The following is a 21,580-nucleotide window of genomic DNA, read 5'->3' on the forward strand; positions in this document are numbered from 1 at the left end:
AAAGAACCAGCTTTTCATTTCATTGATCTTTTCTATGATTTTCTACATTTCTATTTCATTGATTTCTGCTCTGATCTTTATGATTTCTTTCCTTCTACTCACTTGAGGTCTTGTCTGTTCTCTCTCTCGCTACTTTAGCTGTCAAGTTGGCTTGTTTATTTGAGATTTTCTTGTTTCCTGAGGTGGGTTGCCTTGCTATAAACTTTCCTCTCAGAATGGTTTTTGCTGCATCCCATAGGTTTTGGAGTATTGTATCTTTGTTGTCCTTGGCTTCTAGGTATTTTTTAATTTCCTCTTTGATTTCTTCAGTGATCCATTGGTTGTTTGGTAGCATGTTGTTTATAGTCTCCATGCGTTTGTGTTTTTTGCAGTTGTTTTCATGTCTTTGCTTTCCAGCCATATAGTGTTGTGGTTGGAATAAATGCTTGATATGATTTCAGTTTTCTTAAAGTTACTGAGGCTTGCTTTGTAGCCCAGGATGTGATCCTTCTTAGAGAATGTTCCATGTGCACTTGAGAAGAATGTGTATTCTGTTGCTTTTAGATGGACTATCCTATAAATATCTATGAAGTCCACCTGGTTTACTGCATCATTCAGGGCCTGTATTTCCTTATTGCTTTTATGTCTGGATGATGTAAGTAGATTTTACAACCAAATGCAGATTTTTCTACATGTAAATTCATCTCTGTTGTGAACAGGGAAATTCTTACCTCCTCCTTTTCAATATTCTTGTCTGTTTTCTCTGTCTCTCTCTCTCTCTGACATATTTCACTTACTAAATCTGTTACCTAATGTTGAGTACAAGTGCTGAGAGCTTGCCTTGTTCTCCCTAGTGTGGGGGAATGTTTCAATGTTTCACCAATGAAGATGGTACTAGCTCTGGACTCTTCACCAATGCACTTTATCGATGGAGGAAATGTTCCCTCTATTCTAATTTTTCTGTGAGGTTTTTACATAATCAATGGGCAATGATTTTCTTCCAAATTTCACCAAATCTACTGAGATGACTTTGTCTTTTTTTTTTTTCTTAGTTAAAAACAGTGGACTTAAAATTTGTATTTTTAAGGGTTAACTTGCATTCCTGTTCATAAAGGCCACTAGGTCATGATATTACGCTTGGTGCTGGATCAATATATTTTAAGACAATGTGAGCATGATCATGACCATATTGTGGCATAATTCTATTTCCGAGTGATGTCTTTCCCACATTTGGTTTCAGGATAATAATTGGTTTCTGCAGGACATCAGGAAGGGTTCTTTCTTCCTCTACCTTTCTGAACGAGTTTGGTGTTGGTTCCTTCAATTTGAGAGAAGTTATGAGGAAAGCCATCTGAACTCAAAGTTGACTTTGTGTGGTTAATTCCGATTATCAAACCAATTTATTTGACCAACATGACTTCTCAGATTTTCTGTTTGATCCTCTGTCATTTGTGTGAAGTTTGACAGTTGTTGCATTTTGTGGCCTGTCCTCAGAAGAAAAGCTGTTCTCTTAGCAACCTCCCCTTTCCAGGTGCTTTTTCTCAAGTAAGCTCTTCTAGGATCTATTGGATTTGGTTTGGGGGATCGCCAATGTGTTCTGTGAATTGTTTTCTTATGAAAAAATTTCTCAGATTTGAAAGTTGTTCTCTGTGAGAAGGTGAGATGAGATTAGCTAGTCCACCATTAGTAGAAGGTGAAACTCTCCCATCACATCACTGAACTGAAATGGATGAGTAAGGGGAACAGGTTTGGGCAATAGTTTTATCCTGATTTGAAGACACTACTCATATTGGAAGCTTCCCAGGATGACTGGTGGGAAGTTCCTAATGGTGGACCCAGGTAGCAGTTGGGAACCTGAGACTTGGTGGTAGTCAGACCATGTGCAGTTTCTCTTGGCTGACACTAAGGATCTGTAACACAGCTCCCTTGATGACTCTGGAAGCTGCTTTGCCCTGCATGTTTGTGTTTCGGGACAGGACTCAGCATCAGCACAGTGTGCACGATTGCTTGTAGTGTGGGACCAGCCTGGGCCTCAGACTTGAGACACTTTGCCTAAATACTTGAGACTGCAGTTGTGCTCTCTGCTCCCAAACCCTTCCACATGCCAGTCCTGGGGATATGCCTGACTCTGTGTCCGCCTTGCTACTGAACAGAGCTGCCTCCAGTCCTTGTCCTCCAGTCCCAAGGTCCCATATCAAGCTCTTGGGGCAAGATACCATTGAGGACATGAGCATATGAAGCCTATAGACACCAGTTTGAAGAGGGAGTGACACTGGGATAGGTCCATCTTTCTGATAAAGAGTTGCAGGGTCCCAGTGGCCACCAGGTCTCCTGGTGAGTTAGGGCAGAGGCAAGAAGCAATAGCCTGAGGCTGCCTCCCTCTTCTTTAAGCATCAACACTTACACTGAGCATTACAATTACACTGAGCATCTATAATTAGTAGAGCCCCTTCCAGAGCTCCACACAGCCAGAAGGCACTAGACACAATGGGCCAAGTCTCACTCAACTCCCCCTTCATAGATGGCCCTCTCCACTCAATCATCACACATTAGCCATTAAAAAAATTCAACTCTAGGTGTTCCTTTAGGGTGCAGGGGTTAAGGATCTGGCATTGTTACTGCAGTGGCTCAAGTCACTGCTGTGGTGCCTGTTGGATCCCTGGCCCAGGACCTTCCACATGCTGCGAGTACAGCTGAAAAAACTCCCCAAAACAACAACAACAACAAAGAAAAAACACTCATCTCTATTGAAGCCAACAGCAAATTTCAAATGAACACGCATAAAAAAATTCAACTCTAATTTACTGAGACCATGAGATAATTTCCAACTCTCATAACACCGATGGATAAAACATTGACAGAGAAAAGTATTTTTTACTTTCAATCATTTTGGTGGCTCACACTCCTCACAGTATTGTATTGTTTAAAGGAAAATGAAATGTCTCATCAAAGAAATATCTTCTGCTTCTAATATCTAGACATAGAATGTAAGTGGAATTACTTAAATGGAATCAATTCTGAAATATTAGTGTCATGATGAAAGAAAGTAAAACACTTTGCCAAAGATGAGCTTTGTATTCTAAAAGAAATACACATATAGTTCCACAGTATTTTGAGGAACCAAGAAACTCAGTGGCAAAAAATGTTCCCAATGTATTAGGGATTTTACAGCTAGTATCAGAAGTAACACACTTCAATTTTCAGAATGGAAGTGTCTAGGGAAATAAGCCAGCCATGATGGACAAAATGATGGACCAAACCCTTTGGTGGAATCTGATTCAGACGGGTGTACTCAGGCTTCCAGGAGTTGTGGGGAATATCCTCCTGCCAGGAGCCATCCCCTTAGACTCCCAGGAACATGGGTAGGGGAATGGAGACACAGAGGGAGGTCTGCCTGGCACTCAAGGGGCTGAGGAGAGAGAAGCCCATGCCCAGGGACTGGGGAGCAAATGGTCACTGCTGAATGTTCCTTGGGGATCATCAGATGTCTGAGGAACCACTTCTAGAAGCTCAAGTTTAATCACAGGGTTTCTCTTTGTCTCAGATCCACATCCTCTTCTCTGTATAAGATGAACTTTCATTCAGTCCCCTCCCAAACTCTCAGGAAATTTCCGTTCCAGGGATATATATATTCTGCCTCTGGGAAGAAGAGAGTGTTCTTGCTTGGAGATGTTTGAATTGTTTTCAGTAAGTCCTGAGCTCATTACTTTCATGGTTCTCAGGTCATAAGCTTCAGAACTTCTCATCTCTTGCTGCCAAGTCATGATCCTCCATGGCAGATAATTCTGAGACATTCTTGTTTCTGTTGCTAAAGCTCAACAACTCAGTCATTTCATTTCTTCCCATCTCAGGATGTCAATATGACCATTTGATTAAGACTTATTCAGTCTGGACATCTTCCTGATGACCTGTCTGGTGGGCTTTTTCATCTCTCCTTTAGCTGTGTTTGTGTAGGATGATTTGTTATTGCTACTCTGAGTGTTTGTTGAAGCATCCTGGAGGTCCTCCTGGATCCTTCTGCTGGATGGTCAACATTCTCTCCATCCTCTGATTCCAGGGTATCACCTGTGTCCACTTCCTCCAGCATCCTGCAGAGACATGACTACACTCTACACTTGTGCCCTAGAGCTCACAGAGAATGCCCTAAGCCTGTTTTCAATCACCCACAGTAGTTTCAACTGGGCTTTAGTTTCTTTCACATTTTCAATAGGATGGTTTCATCACCAAAAGGCTGGATTTTTTTTTTTTTTTAAGGAACAGTGATGAACTGCTCCTGGTCTGAATACTGAGGGGTTTCTTTCCCCCATGTTTTACCACGGTGCTTATGATGTTCCTTACCACATGGTTGATCATATCCAGGACACCTGGACTCTTCTGCGTTTGTATCTTCTTCCCTCACAGGACAAAACTGGACAAGAGGGCTACGTTTTGCTACAGCTCGTGTTAAACTGTTACTGGCAGAGTCCTTGTCTCCCTGTAGAGAAAGTCTCTCTTTGACTGCCTGAAAAATTCTGCCTAAAATTAAGTGAGCTATGAACATCTGAACAATCACAATGCACTCTACCGACTCCCATTGATATATAGGGATAGCTAGACCAGATATCTCACTGTCAGTGGATTCTGCCAGGAAAGTCTTCAGAATCTGGAGCAGGTGCTACCAGTACACCTCCTTGCCATGACATAGGTCCTCTAGAGTGGCTTTTGATACAGAGGATGGACAGGGGCCTCTTGCCTTGACCAACTATACCACACCACACTGTGGGGAAATTGAGCTAGGTTCTGCCCAGCATCACTCCTGTGACAGATAACTGGGGCAGATCATGCATGCAGAGAGTTGAGTGAGTAACACCAAAGGGAGAAAAAACTCACACACGATGAGTTGGCATTTTCTTTCCTCTACTTCAACTCCTCTCTCTGTGGCCCCAGACAGCCCATCCAATCCTCTAGGCATTCTGTACTCTCAGCCAGGAAAGGTCTTCCCCTCAACTGCCCATGTGGGGTCATGCCCCTTCCTTTCACTACTATAGGCACTTGCCCCTACATCAGTGCCCAGGGCAGGGCCCGAATGGGATCAGCGGGCCTAGTGCTCCACCCATGTTTGTGAGAGGAATAAATGAATGAGCATTTGAATGAAGGAAGGAAGGGGAAAGTGAACATTTGCCATCCCTGGAGATTCACACCTCATGTTCTAACTCATCAGGCAGTTAAAACTCTGGCTGATACAATTCGAAATGTTGAACAAATGTTAATAACAGATGACAATGTGACATTAATTCACCATTTTGGACTATAAAAGATCCTTAACCTTTCAAAAAAACAAGTGTGGCCCTAAAGAAAAAAAGACAAAACGACCAAGAAAAAAAATTCCTCAAACTTCACAAAAATTAAATAGTGTAATGGAGATTATTTCCTGTAATCCCATTTCAGGATAATTAAAAACAGTGTGAAGTAAATAAAACAACTGCTTGGAAGTTTCGGAACTCTCAAAATAATCTTTTAGAATCTTTCAAATAAAGAATACTACAGAGTTCCCTTGTGGCTTAGTGGGTTAAGGATCTGATATTGTCACCACTGTGGCTCTCGTTACAGCTGTGGCTGGAGTCGGATCTCTAGCCTGGGAACTTCCACATGCCTCAGATGAGGAAAAAAAAAAAGACCAAAAAATAATTGCACAACACTTTTCAAATACTAAAAATGGATATCGCAAAATTACATAGAAGAGATGTATTATTGTTTGATGAAGAAAATTCATACCATTTAATACTTAAGAACACTGAGGAAAAGCATGTGAAAATGAATCAAACTTTAATAATACACCTTAAAAAGTTACAATTGAGGAGTTCCCATCATGGCACAGCAGAAACAAATCTGACTAGGAACCAATCGCTGGCCTCACTCAGCAGGTCAAAGATGCAGAGTGGACGTGAGCTGTGGTGTAGGTCTCAGAGGTGGCTCAGATCTGGCATTGCTGTGGCTGTGGTGGAGGCCGGTGGCTGTAGCTCTGATTAGAACCCCTAGCCTGAGAACCTCCATATGCCATGGGTGTATCCCTAATAAGACAAAAAAAAAAAAGTTAAAATTGAAAAGGAAGTACAAATAAGGCTAAGCAATAAAAATGAGAAGATTTAGCATAAAGTGTTTTAGAGTGCTAAAAATCAGAATGCTTGATATGAAAAATATAAGAACTGCTTATAGAGTGGCTATTTTTCTTCTCCCTGAGGATGTCTAGTGGACGCTGAGGAAGCTTCCCTCAAGTACAGCTTAAAACCTTAGTGCAACTGAAAAATGGGCAAAAGACCTGAACAGCCATTGCTCCAAAGAAGATATACAGATGACCAACAAGCCCAGGAAAAAATGCTCCACATCACTGATTATTAGAGAAATGCAAGTCAAAACTACCATGAGGTACCACCTCACACCAGTCAGATTGGCCAACATTAATAAGTCCACAAATACCAAATGCTAGGTGGGGTGTGGAGAGAAGGGAACCCTCCTGCACTCTTGGTGGGAATGCAAGCTGGTACAAACGCTGTGGAAACCAGTATGGAGGTACCTTAGAAAACTATATGTAGATCTACCATACAACCCAGCAATCCCACTCTTGGGCATATAATTCTGGACAAAACTTTCCTTGAAAAAGACACATGCACCTGCATATTCATTGCAGCTCTATTCACAATAGCCAAGACATGGAATCAACTCAAATGCCCATTGACAGATGATTGGATTAGGAAGACGTGGTGTATATATACACAATGGAATACTACTCTGCCATAAAATAGAATAAAATAATGCCATTTGCAGCAACATGGATGGAACAAGAGATTCTCATAGTAAGTGAAGTAAGTCAGAAAGAGAAAGACAAATGCCATATGATATCACATATATCCAGAATCTAGTATATGGCACAAATGAACCTTTCCACACAAAAGAAATTCATAGACTTGGAGAGTAGACTTGTGGTTGCCAAGAGGGAGGGGATGGGATGGATTGGGAACTTGGGGTTAATAGGTGCAGACTATTGCCTTTGGAATGGATAAGCAATGAGGTCCTGCTGTGTAGCACTGGGAACTCTGTCTAGTCACTTATGATGGAGCATGTTAATGTGAGAAAAAAGGATCTATGCTTATGTGTTACTAGGTCACCATGGGATAGAGAAGAAAATAGAGAGAATAGTGTAACCTGGCTATAATTCAAAAAAACTCATTATATAAAAAGAAAACAACAACAACAACAAAACCTTCCTGGAAAATTACATGCTCCTGTACTAGTTACCATAACAAAAGGGAACCAGACTCACAGATATACAGAACAAACCTATAGTAGGAGATTAATAGATTAAAACTATTAATAGTTTAATAGGTATAAACTATTATGTGGAGAATAAGCTACAAGGATATACTGTATAACATAGGCAATATAACCAATATTTTATAATAACTATAAATGGTGTATAACCTTTAAAAATTGTGAAGCACCATAATGTACATTTGGAACTTATATAACACTGTTCATCAACAGAAAAACCAAATATGATAATATCTTTACAGAAGATGTCTTTGTATAAGATTACTATTAGTGATCTAGTAATGTATCAGTGACATTCCAGTGACATTTAGACCCTCATGACACTAAATGTTGTTTCCTTTCTTTTTAATCATCATGCCCACAGCATGTGGAAGTTCTTGGCCCAGGGATCAAACCCGCACCATAGCAATGACCCACACGGGAGAAGTGACAATGCCAGATCCTCAACCCCTAGACCACCAGGGAACTCCTAAATGTTGTTTTCTGTTCAGGTTTCCAGGTTGTGATGGTTCTAGTCTATGAGTCTGTTGAATGAAGTCCCTGCCTCCCATGCTCCACTGAATCCACACTTGCTGTTCTGTCTGGCCCTCTTCCTGGGCCTCCTTCATTCCATTATTTCTGATGATGACAGGTCAAAGAAAGCAACAGAAACAGCAGGATCTGGAAGTAGCCGGGACCTGGGGGAAGTGATGGGTTCTCAAGCCCTTCCCCCTACATTCTCTGAGATGGGCTCTTCACATTGTTACCTGAGCAAGTTTCACCTCTTTTATGTCTTCTCCTGAGAATCCATGACTCTTTCAGCCTTGGAGTCAAGTAAGGAGCATCTATTTAATGTGAACCTTGTTAGTCTGAGGACATTCAGTAGGGCGTGTATTCAGAGAAGCTAATATTTGGGGGAGGTGGTTTTGTTTTCCTAAAATTGATCTTGAGACAGCAGTGGTGCAAGCCATGGTGGACCACAATGGACCTTAGAAGATATTAGTTCAAATCCCTGTTTTGTCACTTCTGAGCTATATGACACTGGATGCATCTCCTGTTCTTTCTGAATTTCCCTATATGGAAGGTAAAAATTAAACATTTCTTCCATCTTTTGTCTTGAGGGGAGGAGGAGAGTTTAATGTTTAAAACCGTGTATCAATTTAGTTCATTACTTGATACATGTTTGAACTTTCAAGATGTATGAATTGTATTACCTAGTTTATGTTTAGGAAGCTATAATAGTATAGTATACTAAAATATTTTAAGAGGCTTTTATTTTCAAGGACAAAGTATACTAGTGTTTGATAAAGCATTAATGGAACATTAAGCATTTATTAATATAGAAGGATTGCCATCAAAGTCATAAATTCACACTGGTTGTTAATCCGAGAATCCAGAATGTTGAGCAATTTATTTCACTTGTTTTCAATCACCTTGGGTGTGTACCTGGGCTCTACCCCAGACCTGTTAAAACAGAATGTTTCTGATAGGGCACTGGAACAAGGGCAAGAGCAAAGAACACTACAGTTTAACCTTCATCACAGGGCCAAGGTCCCTTCAAAAGAGATTAAAGTAGACCGAGCTGACTGTTCACTTTATGAGTCAGAGAGTCCAAGTTATTAGCAGGGACTGTTATAAAAAAGCTTTAGATTTCAGGCTCCCAGTTGTCTAAGTAAGAAGAGAGGGCATCATGGATGGGGCTGTGGTCCTGGTGCTCTGTCTCTCCTGTCTGCTTCTCCTCTCACTCTGGAAACAGAACTCTGGGAAGGGGAAGCTCCCGCCTGGCCCGACTCCTCTCCCAATTCTTGGAAATATCCTACAGTTAGATGTTAAGGACATCAGCAAATCCTTAAGCAACGTAAGTATGTTTTACATCCCTTTGGATTGCAAAAGGTAAGTCAACAACTACTTTTAAATAAAATACATTTATTAACATAAGTTACATTAAAATAAGTCTTTTTTTTTGTTTGTTTTTGTATTTTTAGGGCTGCACCAGTGGCACATGGAGGTTCCCAGGCTAGGGGTCTAATCAGAGTTGTAGCCACAGGCCTACACCACAGCCACAGCAGCAACCTATCTGAGCTACATCCATGACCTACAACACAGCTCACAGCAATGCAGGATCCTTAACACACTGAACAAGGCCAGGGATCGAACCTGAAACCCCATGGTTTGTAGTTGGATATATTTCCATGGTGCCATGATGGGAACTCCCAAAATGTGTCATTTTAAAGCATTACTCCTGTGGCAGAACTAATTTTGGTCTGCTATTATCAAGAATAGTGGAATAACATGGGAGAATCAAAATAATAAATAACATGAGAAAAGACGAATGTTTCTTCCCTCTTTTTTTTTTTTTTTTTTTTCATTTTGGGGCTGGACCTGTGGCATATGATATGGAAGTTCCCATGCTAGAGGTCGAATAGGAACTGCAGCTGCTGGCCTACACCACTGCCACAGCAATGTGGGATCTGAGCCAGGTCTGCAAAATCCTCAATAGCTCACAGAAACACCTGATCCTAAACCCACTGAGCAAGGCCAGGGATTGAACCAGCATTCTTATGGACACTAGTTGGCTTTGTAACCTGCTGAGCCACAATGGGAACTCCAGGTCTTTGTATGGTAGAATCAAAATTATAATGTGATAAAAGACAGGTGTTCCTTCCCTTCTTTCTTTCATCACCATTGGCTGAAGGTAAATGGCAAGGGAAGTGTTTTGTGATTAGAGATTTCATTCAAAAAGTCATCTACCCTATAAACTGTGTGTTTTGTTCCAAACAGACATGAAAATTGGACTTCTGTGAGGAGGCATTTTTTGCCTGATGTTAAGGAAAGAGCATGGGATCAGGACAAGTACAAGTGAATGAAAGAAAAAAGTAATCAGCCAGGGCTAGCTGGATGGTAACAAAATCCTTTTGGATTCTGCACAAAGCTACTGTGTGTGGCCAAGAATGCAAGAAATTGTTCTTCCATGAGATGCTGCATGACCAGGCACTGCCTCTGTGATGCTTGCATTATGTTTTAGTAAGACCAGCGGATCTCAAACTGGGCAGGGCATGTGAATCAACTGGGGTGGTTTTTAAAAATACAGATTTCTAGCTCTTATCATTACTGAGTCAGAATCCCTGTGGGATGAGCTTTCGAGTGGTCCTGAAACAGTCAGGATCCAAGGTAGTCATGGGAACAGATAAATTGCTCAAGCATCAGAGGTCAGCGACACAGTGTTGAAACTTGGTTCTTCTATGTATTACCTGTGAGACAGTGGAAATAAATAGGAAATTCTTTGAACCTCAATCTCTTTACCCATAAGCCAGAGTAAAGAAACTTAGCTCAAAGTAGTGATATGATGATTAGTACTTATATATAAGATTGAGAAATGCTTGAAGTTATCTATGGCAGAATAAAAACTTCAACAATACAATGTTGATCACAATCTTAAACTTGATTAAAATAGATGACATTGTGACTTCTTTTGCTAATATTTGCATTTTCTTTCCATTTCCCAGCTCTCAAAAGTCTATGGCCCTGTATTCACCCTGTATTTTGGCTTGAAGCCTGCTGTTGTGTTGCATGGCTATGAAGCAATGAAAGAAGCCCTAATTGATGGGGGAGAGGAATTTTCTGGAAGGGGCCATTTCCCAATGGCTGAGAGAGTTAATAAAGGGCATGGTAGGTGTGCATGTTCAGCATTAGTAATGGGGGTGGGGAGGTTGAAAAATTTTGAAGAGTCCCCCAGAAGAGCTTGGTCCATCTGTGAGGAGGCCAAGTGTCAGCTCTGTCCTCCCTGCCTGGGACCTCCCTCCTAGTTTCTGCTTCTCCTCCTGGTAGGAATCATCTTCAGCAATGGAAAGAGATGGAAGGAGACCCGGCGCTTCTCCCTCATGACCCTGCGGAATTTTGGGATGGGGAAGAGAAGCATTGAGGAACGCGTTCAAGAGGAAGCCCGCTGCCTTGTGGAGGAGTTGAGAAAAACCAATGGTGGGTGAGGCTGTGATCTGTAAGTCTGACCTTAACAGACTGCTCTCTCCCTCCTGGGATGTCCTTGGAGACTTTTCTGGGCAGCCACATCTTCCTTATGGGCTGTGGTTTTTGGCCCTGGTGTGGAGGAGGGGGTGTGTGAAACAGAGCCAAGGGAGCTTTTGTGTATCTGTGCTTCTTGTGTTTGTATCCTTATGATGGTGCACACAGTGTGGATTAAAAGGTCATTTAATCCTATTCTGTTTTGAGCTCTTTGTTTTCAATCATTATATCATGAAGGAAGAAGGTTTTAAGTGGTTTTTTGATTGGTTGGTTGGTTGGTTTTTTTGTTTGTTTGTTTTAGTATTAGAGGACAGTGTTTTTCCCATAGTGTAAATGTGGGTTATCTATTCCAGAACATGTCACCAGGGAATACTTGTCAAGTGGACAGGGTGGGAATGCCCTTGTCATGCCCTTATGGAGCGTGAAACAAATGACATGTGCTTTAACTTAATTGGCCTCTATTTGTTTGGTCAGACTAACTTATGTGTCTGAGGCTTTCTTCTGAGACCCATTGCCTGCTGTTCTGGCTAGTAACGATTATTTTATGTGGTTTTAATTGCTTAGGCATCCATTAGGGCAGATCTCATCAGTTGTGATTTCCATGTAAACAGCTATTTTTAAATTATCAGCTTGAGTTATTTAATGTTGCTCCCTATGTACAGCATTGTCTTATTTATTTTTAAGACATGGATGCAATAGCATAATCCTGAACATTACACAAATACCAGGTTATATAATAATTGAACTAGATTTCAACTAATATTAGTAATTCATGACCCTGCCTTCCCTATTAGTTGTTTCTTTTCCCAGTGTTTGTGTATATGTGTGCATGTGCATGTGTGGGTGTGTGTGTGTATGTGTGTGTGTGTGTGTTTAGGGCCACAGTGCAGCATCTGGAAGTTCCCAGGCCAGGGGTCAAATTGGAGCTACAGCTGTGGGCCTTCACCACAGCCACAGCAATGCCAGATCTGAGCCATGTCTGCAAACTACTGCAGCTCATGGCAATGCTGGATCCTTCACCCAGTAAGTGGGCCAAAGATTGAACCCACATCCTCATGGATACTAGTTGCGTTCATTTTCTGCTGAACCACAATGGGAACTCACTGTTTTCAGCATTCTTTATCTACCCCTCGATTGGTATATTAATAACTTTTTTTCTTTTTACTTTTTAGGGCCACACATGCTGGATATGGAGGTTCACAGGATGGGGGTCGAATCAGAATTATAGATGCCAGCCTACACCACAGCCACAGCAATGCCAGATCTGAGCCACATCTTTGACCTACACCACAGCTCATGGCAATGCCAGATCCTCAACCCACTGACCAAGGCCAGGAATTGAACCCACATCCTCATGGATATTAGTCAGGTTCATTACCTGCTGAGCCACAAAGGGATCTCCTAATGATAATGGTTTTTATTGTCTCTGTTTTATGGTCTTCTAACATCTTTGGGGCCTTGCAGAACCAGGGAGCAACTCTCTCTCCCAGGGTTAGTTAATTCTGACATAGAGCTAAACATCTTGTCTATACCATGGCTTTGATTTTTCAATCAACCCATCCAAAGCCAATAACCCCCCCTTCCTCCCCTCCTCCCACCTTCTTTGTGAAACCATTACACACCAAACCAATATTCTGCCTGCCCTACATCAACCCAGGGACCACCAGGGTCCTATATCCTAGAGCCCTGTGAAATTAACCAAACTACCAATTCTAAACTTAGCCAGCCAACCTACTCTTAGTTCATGTAGTCCATGAAAACCCCAGTAAAGGCTCTGGCCTGTGCTCTCTGCTTGTTTCTTCTGCCTCCTGGTCAACCTTGGTGCTTCCACCTGTGACCCTGTGTGATGTGCCCCCTCCTCTTGGGAAGTATGGGTAACATACTTTTCATTGGCAGTCATTTCCTGATGTTGGCTTCACATCTGAACAAAAATAACCCCCCAAGGACATTTTAACACAATTGGATTTGGGGTTAGAATGTTCATGGCAATTTTTTCACCCCCTAGTGGCAGCTGTACTGACCTATGAAGTGCTTGTCATGATGAATCTGATTTTCAGTCTAGATTCTAAATTACCTGCTTCTTAATCCTCTCTCTCCAATGAACGAAAGGAAAGATAAACATCACATTTTAGCTGTCCCACACACTGAAAGAAATCTCACAGCCTTCCCAAATTATCTCCTACCTTCTAAAAGAAGTTTTTCTGGAAGCTTAGTGACTTGACATGTTTCAGCTGAAAAGGAGCTTGGCATGGACCAGTTAACTAAGTAGGGTTCCTATTGTTAAAATCACTATCATTTCTTCTCAGCACTTTGATACAAGTCATGCTTAATTGCATTATGATGTGATTTTTTTGCATATAAAATTTATAAGGAGTTCCCGATCTGGTGGAGTGGATTAAAAATCCAACTTGAGTGGCTTGGGTTGCTGTGGAGGTGCTGGTTTGTTCCCAGCCCATGAACTTCCATATGCTGCCAGTGTGGCCATTAAAAGAGAATTGATCATTTATTTGACTATAGCAGTTTCATTTAAGTATTGGCCAATAAAAAAGAAAGCTACTTTTCCTCTGCTTTAATTTTTTTCTCTGTAAAGTGGTAGAATTGATCTATATTCAAAAGTTAAGGTGTTGTAAAACTGAGATTCTTAGTACTGTTTCGTTTATAGCAAATAAAAAAAAGGTAATATCTGTAAGATATATTGGAATAAACCATAGGGAATCTGGGGGCAATGTTCTGTAGCTTGGTGTATATTAAGTAATTATGATGTTACAAATAAAATGTATTACGGAAGATATTCAGAAAAAAAAGTACATATGTGCTATCATTTTCATTGATAATGAAAATTGATAATATCATTAACATTGATAATGGGTCTTCTACTAGATCCACTCCTTATACATTAAAAGTCTGTGAATTTGCTTATAGTCCACATATCATCAAATAAAATGCTTTTCTCCCCCCCCCAAAAAAAAAAACAAAAAACAAAAACAAAAGTTAAGGTAAGGTGTTCTGTTGGTGGCTATATCTAACAATATCCTAGAATTCCATCAGAGGGAAGAATCTGTCCAAATAAGTGAAATGTGAGGCCTGGTTGGTGGTGAGGATCCCTGTTTCTTAAAGCAGGACATTGCTTTCCCACCCCACCCCATATTGCAATAAAGAAACAAAAGGACTCCAGTTATCAATTTAACCTTCCCTGTTTGCCCTGTGACTTAAGTCTGAAGTGAAGACTTCTTATTTACTTTTGTTTTAGGCAAACAGACAAATCTTTGTAATCCATTTTTTTTTTTTTAGGGCCACACTTGTGGCATATGGAAGTTCCTAGCTGCTGGCCTCTACCACAGCCACAGCAACACCAGATCCAAGCCATGTCTGCGACCTACACCACAGCTCATGGCAATACCACAGTTCACAGGAATACTGCATCCTTAATCCACTGAGCAGGGCAGGGATTGAACCTACAACCTCATGGTTCCTAGTCGGATTCATTTCCACTGTGCCACGAGGGGAACTTCAGCAAACAAATCTTAAAATTTGCATTTGTGTTAGTTTTTCTTCTCATAACAACATAGGTGGCTTTTTCTTGTTTTCATTGTTCTTTCAGGTACTTGAAGCTTTCTCTCTTTAATCTTTTCTTTTCTTGACTCTATCAGATGTTCCTTCAACTATTCATTACATATAAAAGGTTTCCAGATCCTAATTATTTCTTCCTTCCTATATCAATGCTTAATTTTCTATGTGCTTACCAAACAGATATGATTCTCCACTGATAGATAACCTGAATTATTGTCCTAAAAACTGAATCTTACTTTTTTTTTCTCTTCAAAAGAGCCAGCTCCTTGGGTCAAGGCAGTGATGTACACAGAGTATCTGGAGGATAATTATTAAACAAACTAGGATGGGATGGTCAATTCATGTTTAAGGGAAAAGTGATGCATTGATTTTAAGGATGCTGAAATTTTTGCTGATGAGGGAATTTCTAGGTAGACATTACTTTAGAGATTACTTTAGAGATACCTATTATCCACAAAGAAGTTTATATATATATATATATATATATATTTTTAATGGTGTTTAAAATCTTTTTAAATCTCTAGCTTCACCCTGTGATCCCACTTTCCTCCTGGGCTGTGCTCCCTGCAATGTGATCTGCTCCATCATTTTCCACAATCGTTTTGATTATACAGATCCAAATTTTCTTACCTTGTTGGAAAAATTAAATGAAAACTTCAGGATTCTGAGCTCCCCGTGGATGCAGGTGAAGTCAACATTCTCTTTTCCCGAATTGTTTGTGCTCTTCTCTTTGACAAGTCCAAAATTCCATCTGGACCATGTTTGGAAGTGAACGTTTGGAAATGAGTTATTTTGTGTAATACAATGTGGTAACTCTGGGAATCAAATTCTCCCCTTTCTGTGTGTGTTTTGACTTGCTATAGGTTTTCCTTTTTCTTGCTGCTTTATGTAGGCTATAACTTCTATTTTTTTGACTGTGTCTGCAGCATACAAAAGTTACAGGGCCAAGGATCAAACCCCAGCCACAGCAGTAACAGCACCAAATCCTTAACTGCTGGGCTACCAGAGAACTTCCTGTTTATTGGCTGACTGTTATAAACTATTTTGGCAAAGTCTCTTTCTCTCTCTCTCTCTCTTTTTTTTTCTTTTTGTTGTGTGTGGTCTCTGAAATCACTGTTCCTTTAGCTTATGTTCAGCTAGCATCTGGATAGAAACAGCACTAAATGTGAGGAGCAAAACAAAAAAAAAAAAAAAAAACAAAAAAAACAAAAAGCAGATGAAGAGAGAGAGATGGAAATGGAGAGAGTGGCGAGAGAGAGAGAAAGGAGGAAGGACAGAAGGAAAAAGATAAAGGAAGAGAGGAAGAACGGAAGTTCTCTTTGTGGCTTAGTGATAAGGAAACCAATTGCTATCCATGAGGATGTGGATTCCATCCCTGGTCTCACTCAGTGAGTTAAGGTTCTGGTATTGCCTGGAGCTGTGCTGGAAAGTCTTAGTTGCAGCTCAGATCTCGCGTGGCTGTGGCCAGTGGCTGCAGCTCAGATTCTACCCTTGGCCAGGGAGCTTCCATATGCCACAGGTGTGACCCTTAAAAACAAACAAACCCCAAAAAAAAGCCAAACAAAAAAGGAAAATGAAAGGAATAAAGGGAAGAAGGAAAAGCAAGAGAAAGGAAGGAAGGAAGAGACAGGAAGGAGGGAAGGAGGGAGGAAATAACTCTTCCAGATGAGCTCTGTGCTGGGGCACTTATTGTGGCCTCAGCCAGGCCATTTTGGACTCTGTCTTGGTCTTCCCCTAGTGCTTGTACTGAACCTAGAGATCAAGCAGAGGTGAAAGCATTGTGTCTTCTCAGGACTTTTCTTAGCCCATGTCCGGCCCTGGGCATGCGCATAGCTTTCTAAATTCCTCAGTTCAGGTGGGTGCTTTTGAATGTCCCAATTTCCCAAGGCCCTCCCTTTGCAAGGGCTGGGTTGGATGCTCTCTCCTATGCCTTAAGTGTAATTGTTCGCCCCCGGTGGTTGCAGGTTGTTATTCATTCATCTTGCTAGGTTTGTGCAACATCCCTGCTGCATTTCCAACCCTGAGTTTTAAGTTAGTGGAAACAAACAAGTACCTGTATCAGCCTTGCAGGTGGCCTCGGAGAGGTCAGAACACAGACACACAATTCTTTGTGAGTGAGGACTGTTTTGGTTTCTCTGGAACCAGGAACCAAGCTCCCATCCCGCAAGCCACCTTTGTTGGGACCACTGCCAAGCTGAGGAGGGAGGTGGGACAAGCGGGGGGAAAAAGCCATAAATCTTTCTTGCCATTTTAAAGTTGTCTGTTTCTCACTTGAGCATTCCTGTTATAGCTGTAAACCTTTGTGTTTCTGACAAGTTCTGACAAGTTGATTGTGACAGTGTTTGCTTGATTTTCTGACATGTTTTAGGGGGGGATTGACCTTGAGAGCTGTCTACTACACCATTCTTGCTGATGTTTTTCTGTGCAGTGAATGTTTGAACATCGCAGTCATGCCTTAGCCTCATTCATAGTATAGTGTCATGGAGTGCATATTTGAGAACGATGACAGAGAATTTGTTTTACAGACAAGAAAAGAAATGCCTGAATATAGAGCTGGAATTCAAGCCTAGTCACTCTCTGGCTGTGGTTTTTCCACTACTCCTCCAAGGCCAGTTTCCATAATCTACTCTGATGAAGGCCCAAAAGCATGGCCATAGCCCTCAGTGGTCAGCCAGACCCTTCCTGAAAGGCTTCCATTGCCCACAAGGCTTGTCCTCCAATGACCCTTAGTGATTTCTTCGTCACATTCCTTCGCATAAGTATCCTAATTTAGGAAGGAGAATCGGTCTTTCAAGGAAGAGACTGTTTGTGGACACAGATGCTACCAGGGAACACTGACTAGGGCAGGGGTGTAGCTAGCTGGGAATGTGGCTGACAAGGTAATTCGGCCTGGGATGACAGACTGGTTTTAGGGTGTATGAGCCTCAACTAGACACCACAGTTTTGCCCTGTGCTGAGCCAATGTACTCTACCGAAATAAAGTCATGTGATCTTGGAAAAGTAATTTACCTGCTCTGCTGAACAGGTCGTTTATCGATAAAATGCTGAGTTGGGTTTCATGTCATATTTGCATTCCCCTGAGTTATCAAAATAGTAATTCTGTTTCTGAGGCTGCTTGATAATATAAAAATAGCAGGGAGTGGCTTTGTGTTCTATATCAGGTTACCCAACTTTCCTAACCTGTTTCCTTATGTGTAAAATGTGAATCATAGTCATTCATCTCATTCTGTATTTCAAGGTTGTAGGGAAGAGTTAATGTAAAAACTGAGAGAATTGACATGCAGATGTTTTAATATCATATGTTTGATATATGAGTATAGGAAATGACTTATCAACTTTCATCATCTAGTCAGAGTGTCCCCCTGAAATATCTCTATCAGCATAGAGAATCACTTTAAAAAACAGTTTTTTAGCACCACACCTGCAGCATATGGAAGGTCGCGAGTTAGGTGTTGAATCAGATCTACAGCTGTTGGCCTATGCCACAGCCAGAGCAGCACTGGAACTGAGCCACCTCTACAACCTACACCAGAGCTTTGCGGCAAAGTGGGATCTTTAACTCACCGAGTGAGGCCAGGGATCAAGCCCCCACACTCATGGATGCCAGTTTGTTCTTACCCTGCTGAGCCACAATGGGAACTCTCAGTAATTACTTTATGGGTACAATGTAAAAGGTTCCCCCTGAAGATAGAGAGCATTTTGTGTTCATCTCAGTTTTTAAACAGGCTTGGCCTATGGTATATATGTCTCCAAGATATATTTTTAGATTACTAAATGTATTTTTTAATCTTTAAGGTCTGCAATAATTTCCCTGCTCTGATTGACTATCTCCCAGGGAGTCATAACAAAGTGCTTAAAAATTCTGCTTATGTAAAAAGCTATATTTTGGAGAAAGTAAAAGAACATCAAGCATCCCTGGACGTTAATGACCCTCGGGACTTCATTGATTGTTTCCTGATCAAGATGGAACAGGTAAAATGTTAATGACAGATTGATTATCTGCTTGGCTAAATTTTTTGGTACATGGACTAGTTCTGTATTTATTAGGAAAGTTTAAATGGTGAGGCAAGAAATTCTTAACTGGCACTTTATGGGGTTTTTTAAATTTATTTTTTTAATTAATGTATTGTTGAATTACACTATTTTGCCAATTTCTGCTGTACAGAAACACACACACATATACACATATGCATTCTTTTCCTTGTATTATCTTCCATCATTTGACCAGCACTTCAGATGCTTATGCATACATGGATCTGAACTGAGCACCATGGGAGGCTTAAAATTGACATGTTTGTGTTTCCTGGTGGTCTAGTGTTAAGGTCATGTTGTCACTGTGGTGACTCTGGTCCCTATTGTGGAATGGCTTCAGTCTCTGGCCTGGGAACTTCTGCATGCCATGGGCATGGCCAAAAAAGATTTAAATATATTTGAACGTTTAAATAACTAGGATACCTGAACCCTATTTGTTAGATACTAATAGGCCGCCTGAGGAGAAAGAGGATGTACATCTCAGGTGAGATGGAAATACAAACAAGTGAGAAATACAGAGTGTTGAGCCATAAAAGGAAGGTGGATGTGATCACTTCACAGGGCATGTGGGAGAATGAGAAGGAAGAGTTAACCCTGGGTGGGCTTCCTGTCTGTCCTGAAGTTTGATGTAGAGCTTCAAATATTTGCAATAAGTCATAGGGGAGGGAATTTTGGTTTCGTAGAATGGTGCAATGAGAGGTTCAGAGATGTGTTGTGGTAAGGAGAGTAGATGGGTGGGAGAGAAGCCTTATCTGGATGTAACCAGAAAGAAATTTGGACAGACACAGAGTTTGTTGGGAGAAGAGAATTGCAAACTCTTGAGTTGGGCTTGTAATATTTTTCAAGATATGGCTCTAGTTTGCTCATTTCTGTCAGTTAAGATTGTATTTGCCCACCAATAAGAAAAATGACAAAGGTTTAAGGAAATAGGGCTTTTTCTAATCTCACATACAGAGAGTCTCATGTTGGGCAGTCTAGGGCTAGCTTGGAAGTATCCTGGACCCAAGTGCTTTCCATTCATCTTTGGCATACTTAAGTATACAGGCTTCACCTTCATGCTCAGAGACTCGTGTTCCAAGATAATGTCCACACCACATGCACCTTCATATCTGTGTTTTGAGTAAGAAGACAGGAAGGGAGAACCTGGCCTCAGTAGGCCTTTGGTAGGAAGTATGTTTCTTGTCCATTGTAGCTGCAAAAGAGGCTTGGAATGGTATTTCCAGGCAAGCAAGTTATAAGGAATAGGAAATGAGGATTGCATCAGTCACTCCTCACACTTTGTCCTACCATACAGTCATCTTTTTTTGTTTTTTTTATTTTACTGATTTTTATTTTTCAATTTCTTGGCCATGCGAACAGCCTGCAGAAGTTCCCAGGCCAGGGATCGAATCAGCAGCACAGCAGTGACCTGAGCCACAGCCATGGAAAGAGTGGACCCTTAACATGCTGATCCACTGGGAAACTCCATAGTGGTTGTGTTAGTACTCTACTCTCCAGGGTCCAGGTTTACTTAACTTTATAACAATGCATTATTTCGGATTGGTTGCAAGTAGACATGCTGGCAATGTATCAGATAATCACATGAAATCATTCCTAGGAAAAACACAATCACCAGGTGGCATTTACTTTTGAAAACTTGATAGCCACTATATCTGACTTGTTTGGAGCTGGGACAGAGACAACAAGCACCACCCTGAGATATGGGCTCCTCCTGCTGCTGAAGCACCCAGATGTCACAGGTATGACCAACAGGGTGGGCAGGGTGATTTCAGAGGAGAGGTTGGGAAGACATGGAGAGAGGCCTCCATATTATTTCATTAGAGATGCTTTATTTTTGAAATTTCTGTGCCACCAACTACAAGTTGTCCAAATATTAAGAAAAGGATAAAAAGGAGACAAGTTTGGGCAACAGGGGAGGATGACTGAAAACAGGGAATTCAGCGTGAGCAATAGCAAAGGCTCTAAATGTATGGATTTCATAAATAAAAAATTCTGGATAAATGTCTGGACTTCATGAGAAGGGATTTGCAGCAGGCATGGTCAGCATATTGGCCTAGGATTGAATATTAGTTTTCTTGAGAAGAGTCCACTTTGTTTGTCCTTGTCTTTTTTTTTTTTTTTTTTTTTTTTTTTGGTCTTTTTAGGTCCACACCTGTGGCATACAGAGGCTCCCAGGCTAGGGGTCTAATCAGAGCTATAGCTACTGGCCTATGCCAGAGCCACAGCAATGCAGGATCCGAGCTGTGTCTGTGACCTACATCACAGCTCACGGCAATGCCAGATCCTTAACTCACTGAGCAAGGCCAGGGATGGAATGTATAACCTCATGGTTCCTAGTCGGATTCCTTAACCACTGAGCCACAACGGGAACTCCCAGAAATCTTTCCATATTCTGAATATGCAGCATTCTAATGCTAGGGTAGAAAACTATAGGGTAGAGAACTATATTTGTTGAAGTACAGCAAAAATTCAGGAAATTTGGTGAGAAAGACTGAGAAAATTCCCAAAATCAGGGAGGTATTTTAAAAGATTAGAATTAGAAAAAAATACATACTATTTAGACAAAAGATATGACTAAAGGAGTTCTATCCCTTTTTAAGCAACTTTATTTTTTTCCAGTTTTACTGAAATATAATTAACAAATACAAATTTATATATTTAAGGTGTACAAAGTGATGATTTCATATATGGA

The 21,580-nt window shown here is 41.0% G+C and overlaps 1 protein-coding gene across 2 annotated transcripts in view; it reads left to right on the plus strand.

Moving 5' to 3' along the window:
- The first annotated feature begins 8,928 nt into the window (after nt 1-8,928).
- Nucleotides 8,929-21,580, plus strand: part of LOC146396997 (cytochrome P450 2C18-like) — a 31,352-nt gene continuing 18,700 nt past the window's right edge. The window contains exons 1-6 of one of the 2 annotated variants that reach the window (XM_084994987.1): nt 8,929-9,124; nt 10,773-10,935; nt 11,095-11,244; nt 15,381-15,541; nt 18,652-18,828; nt 20,486-20,627. In XM_084994987.1, coding sequence (XP_084851113.1) covers nt 8,957-9,124; nt 10,773-10,935; nt 11,095-11,244; nt 15,381-15,541; nt 18,652-18,828; nt 20,486-20,627 — 961 coding nt within the window. In that variant the 5' untranslated portion in view covers nt 8,929-8,956. The remainder of the gene's footprint in view (nt 9,125-10,772; nt 10,936-11,094; nt 11,245-15,380; nt 15,542-18,651; nt 18,829-20,485; nt 20,628-21,580) is intronic. The other variant, XM_084994988.1, reaches the window with a different exon arrangement.

This window comes from Sus scrofa, chromosome 14 (genome assembly GCF_054392235.1).
Source record: "Sus scrofa isolate SSC_HxYL_T2T_F1_AM1 chromosome 14, Sscrofa_HxYL_maternal_Yorkshire_Landrace_v2.0, whole genome shotgun sequence".
NCBI classification, from domain to species: Eukaryota; Metazoa; Chordata; class Mammalia; order Artiodactyla; family Suidae; genus Sus; species Sus scrofa.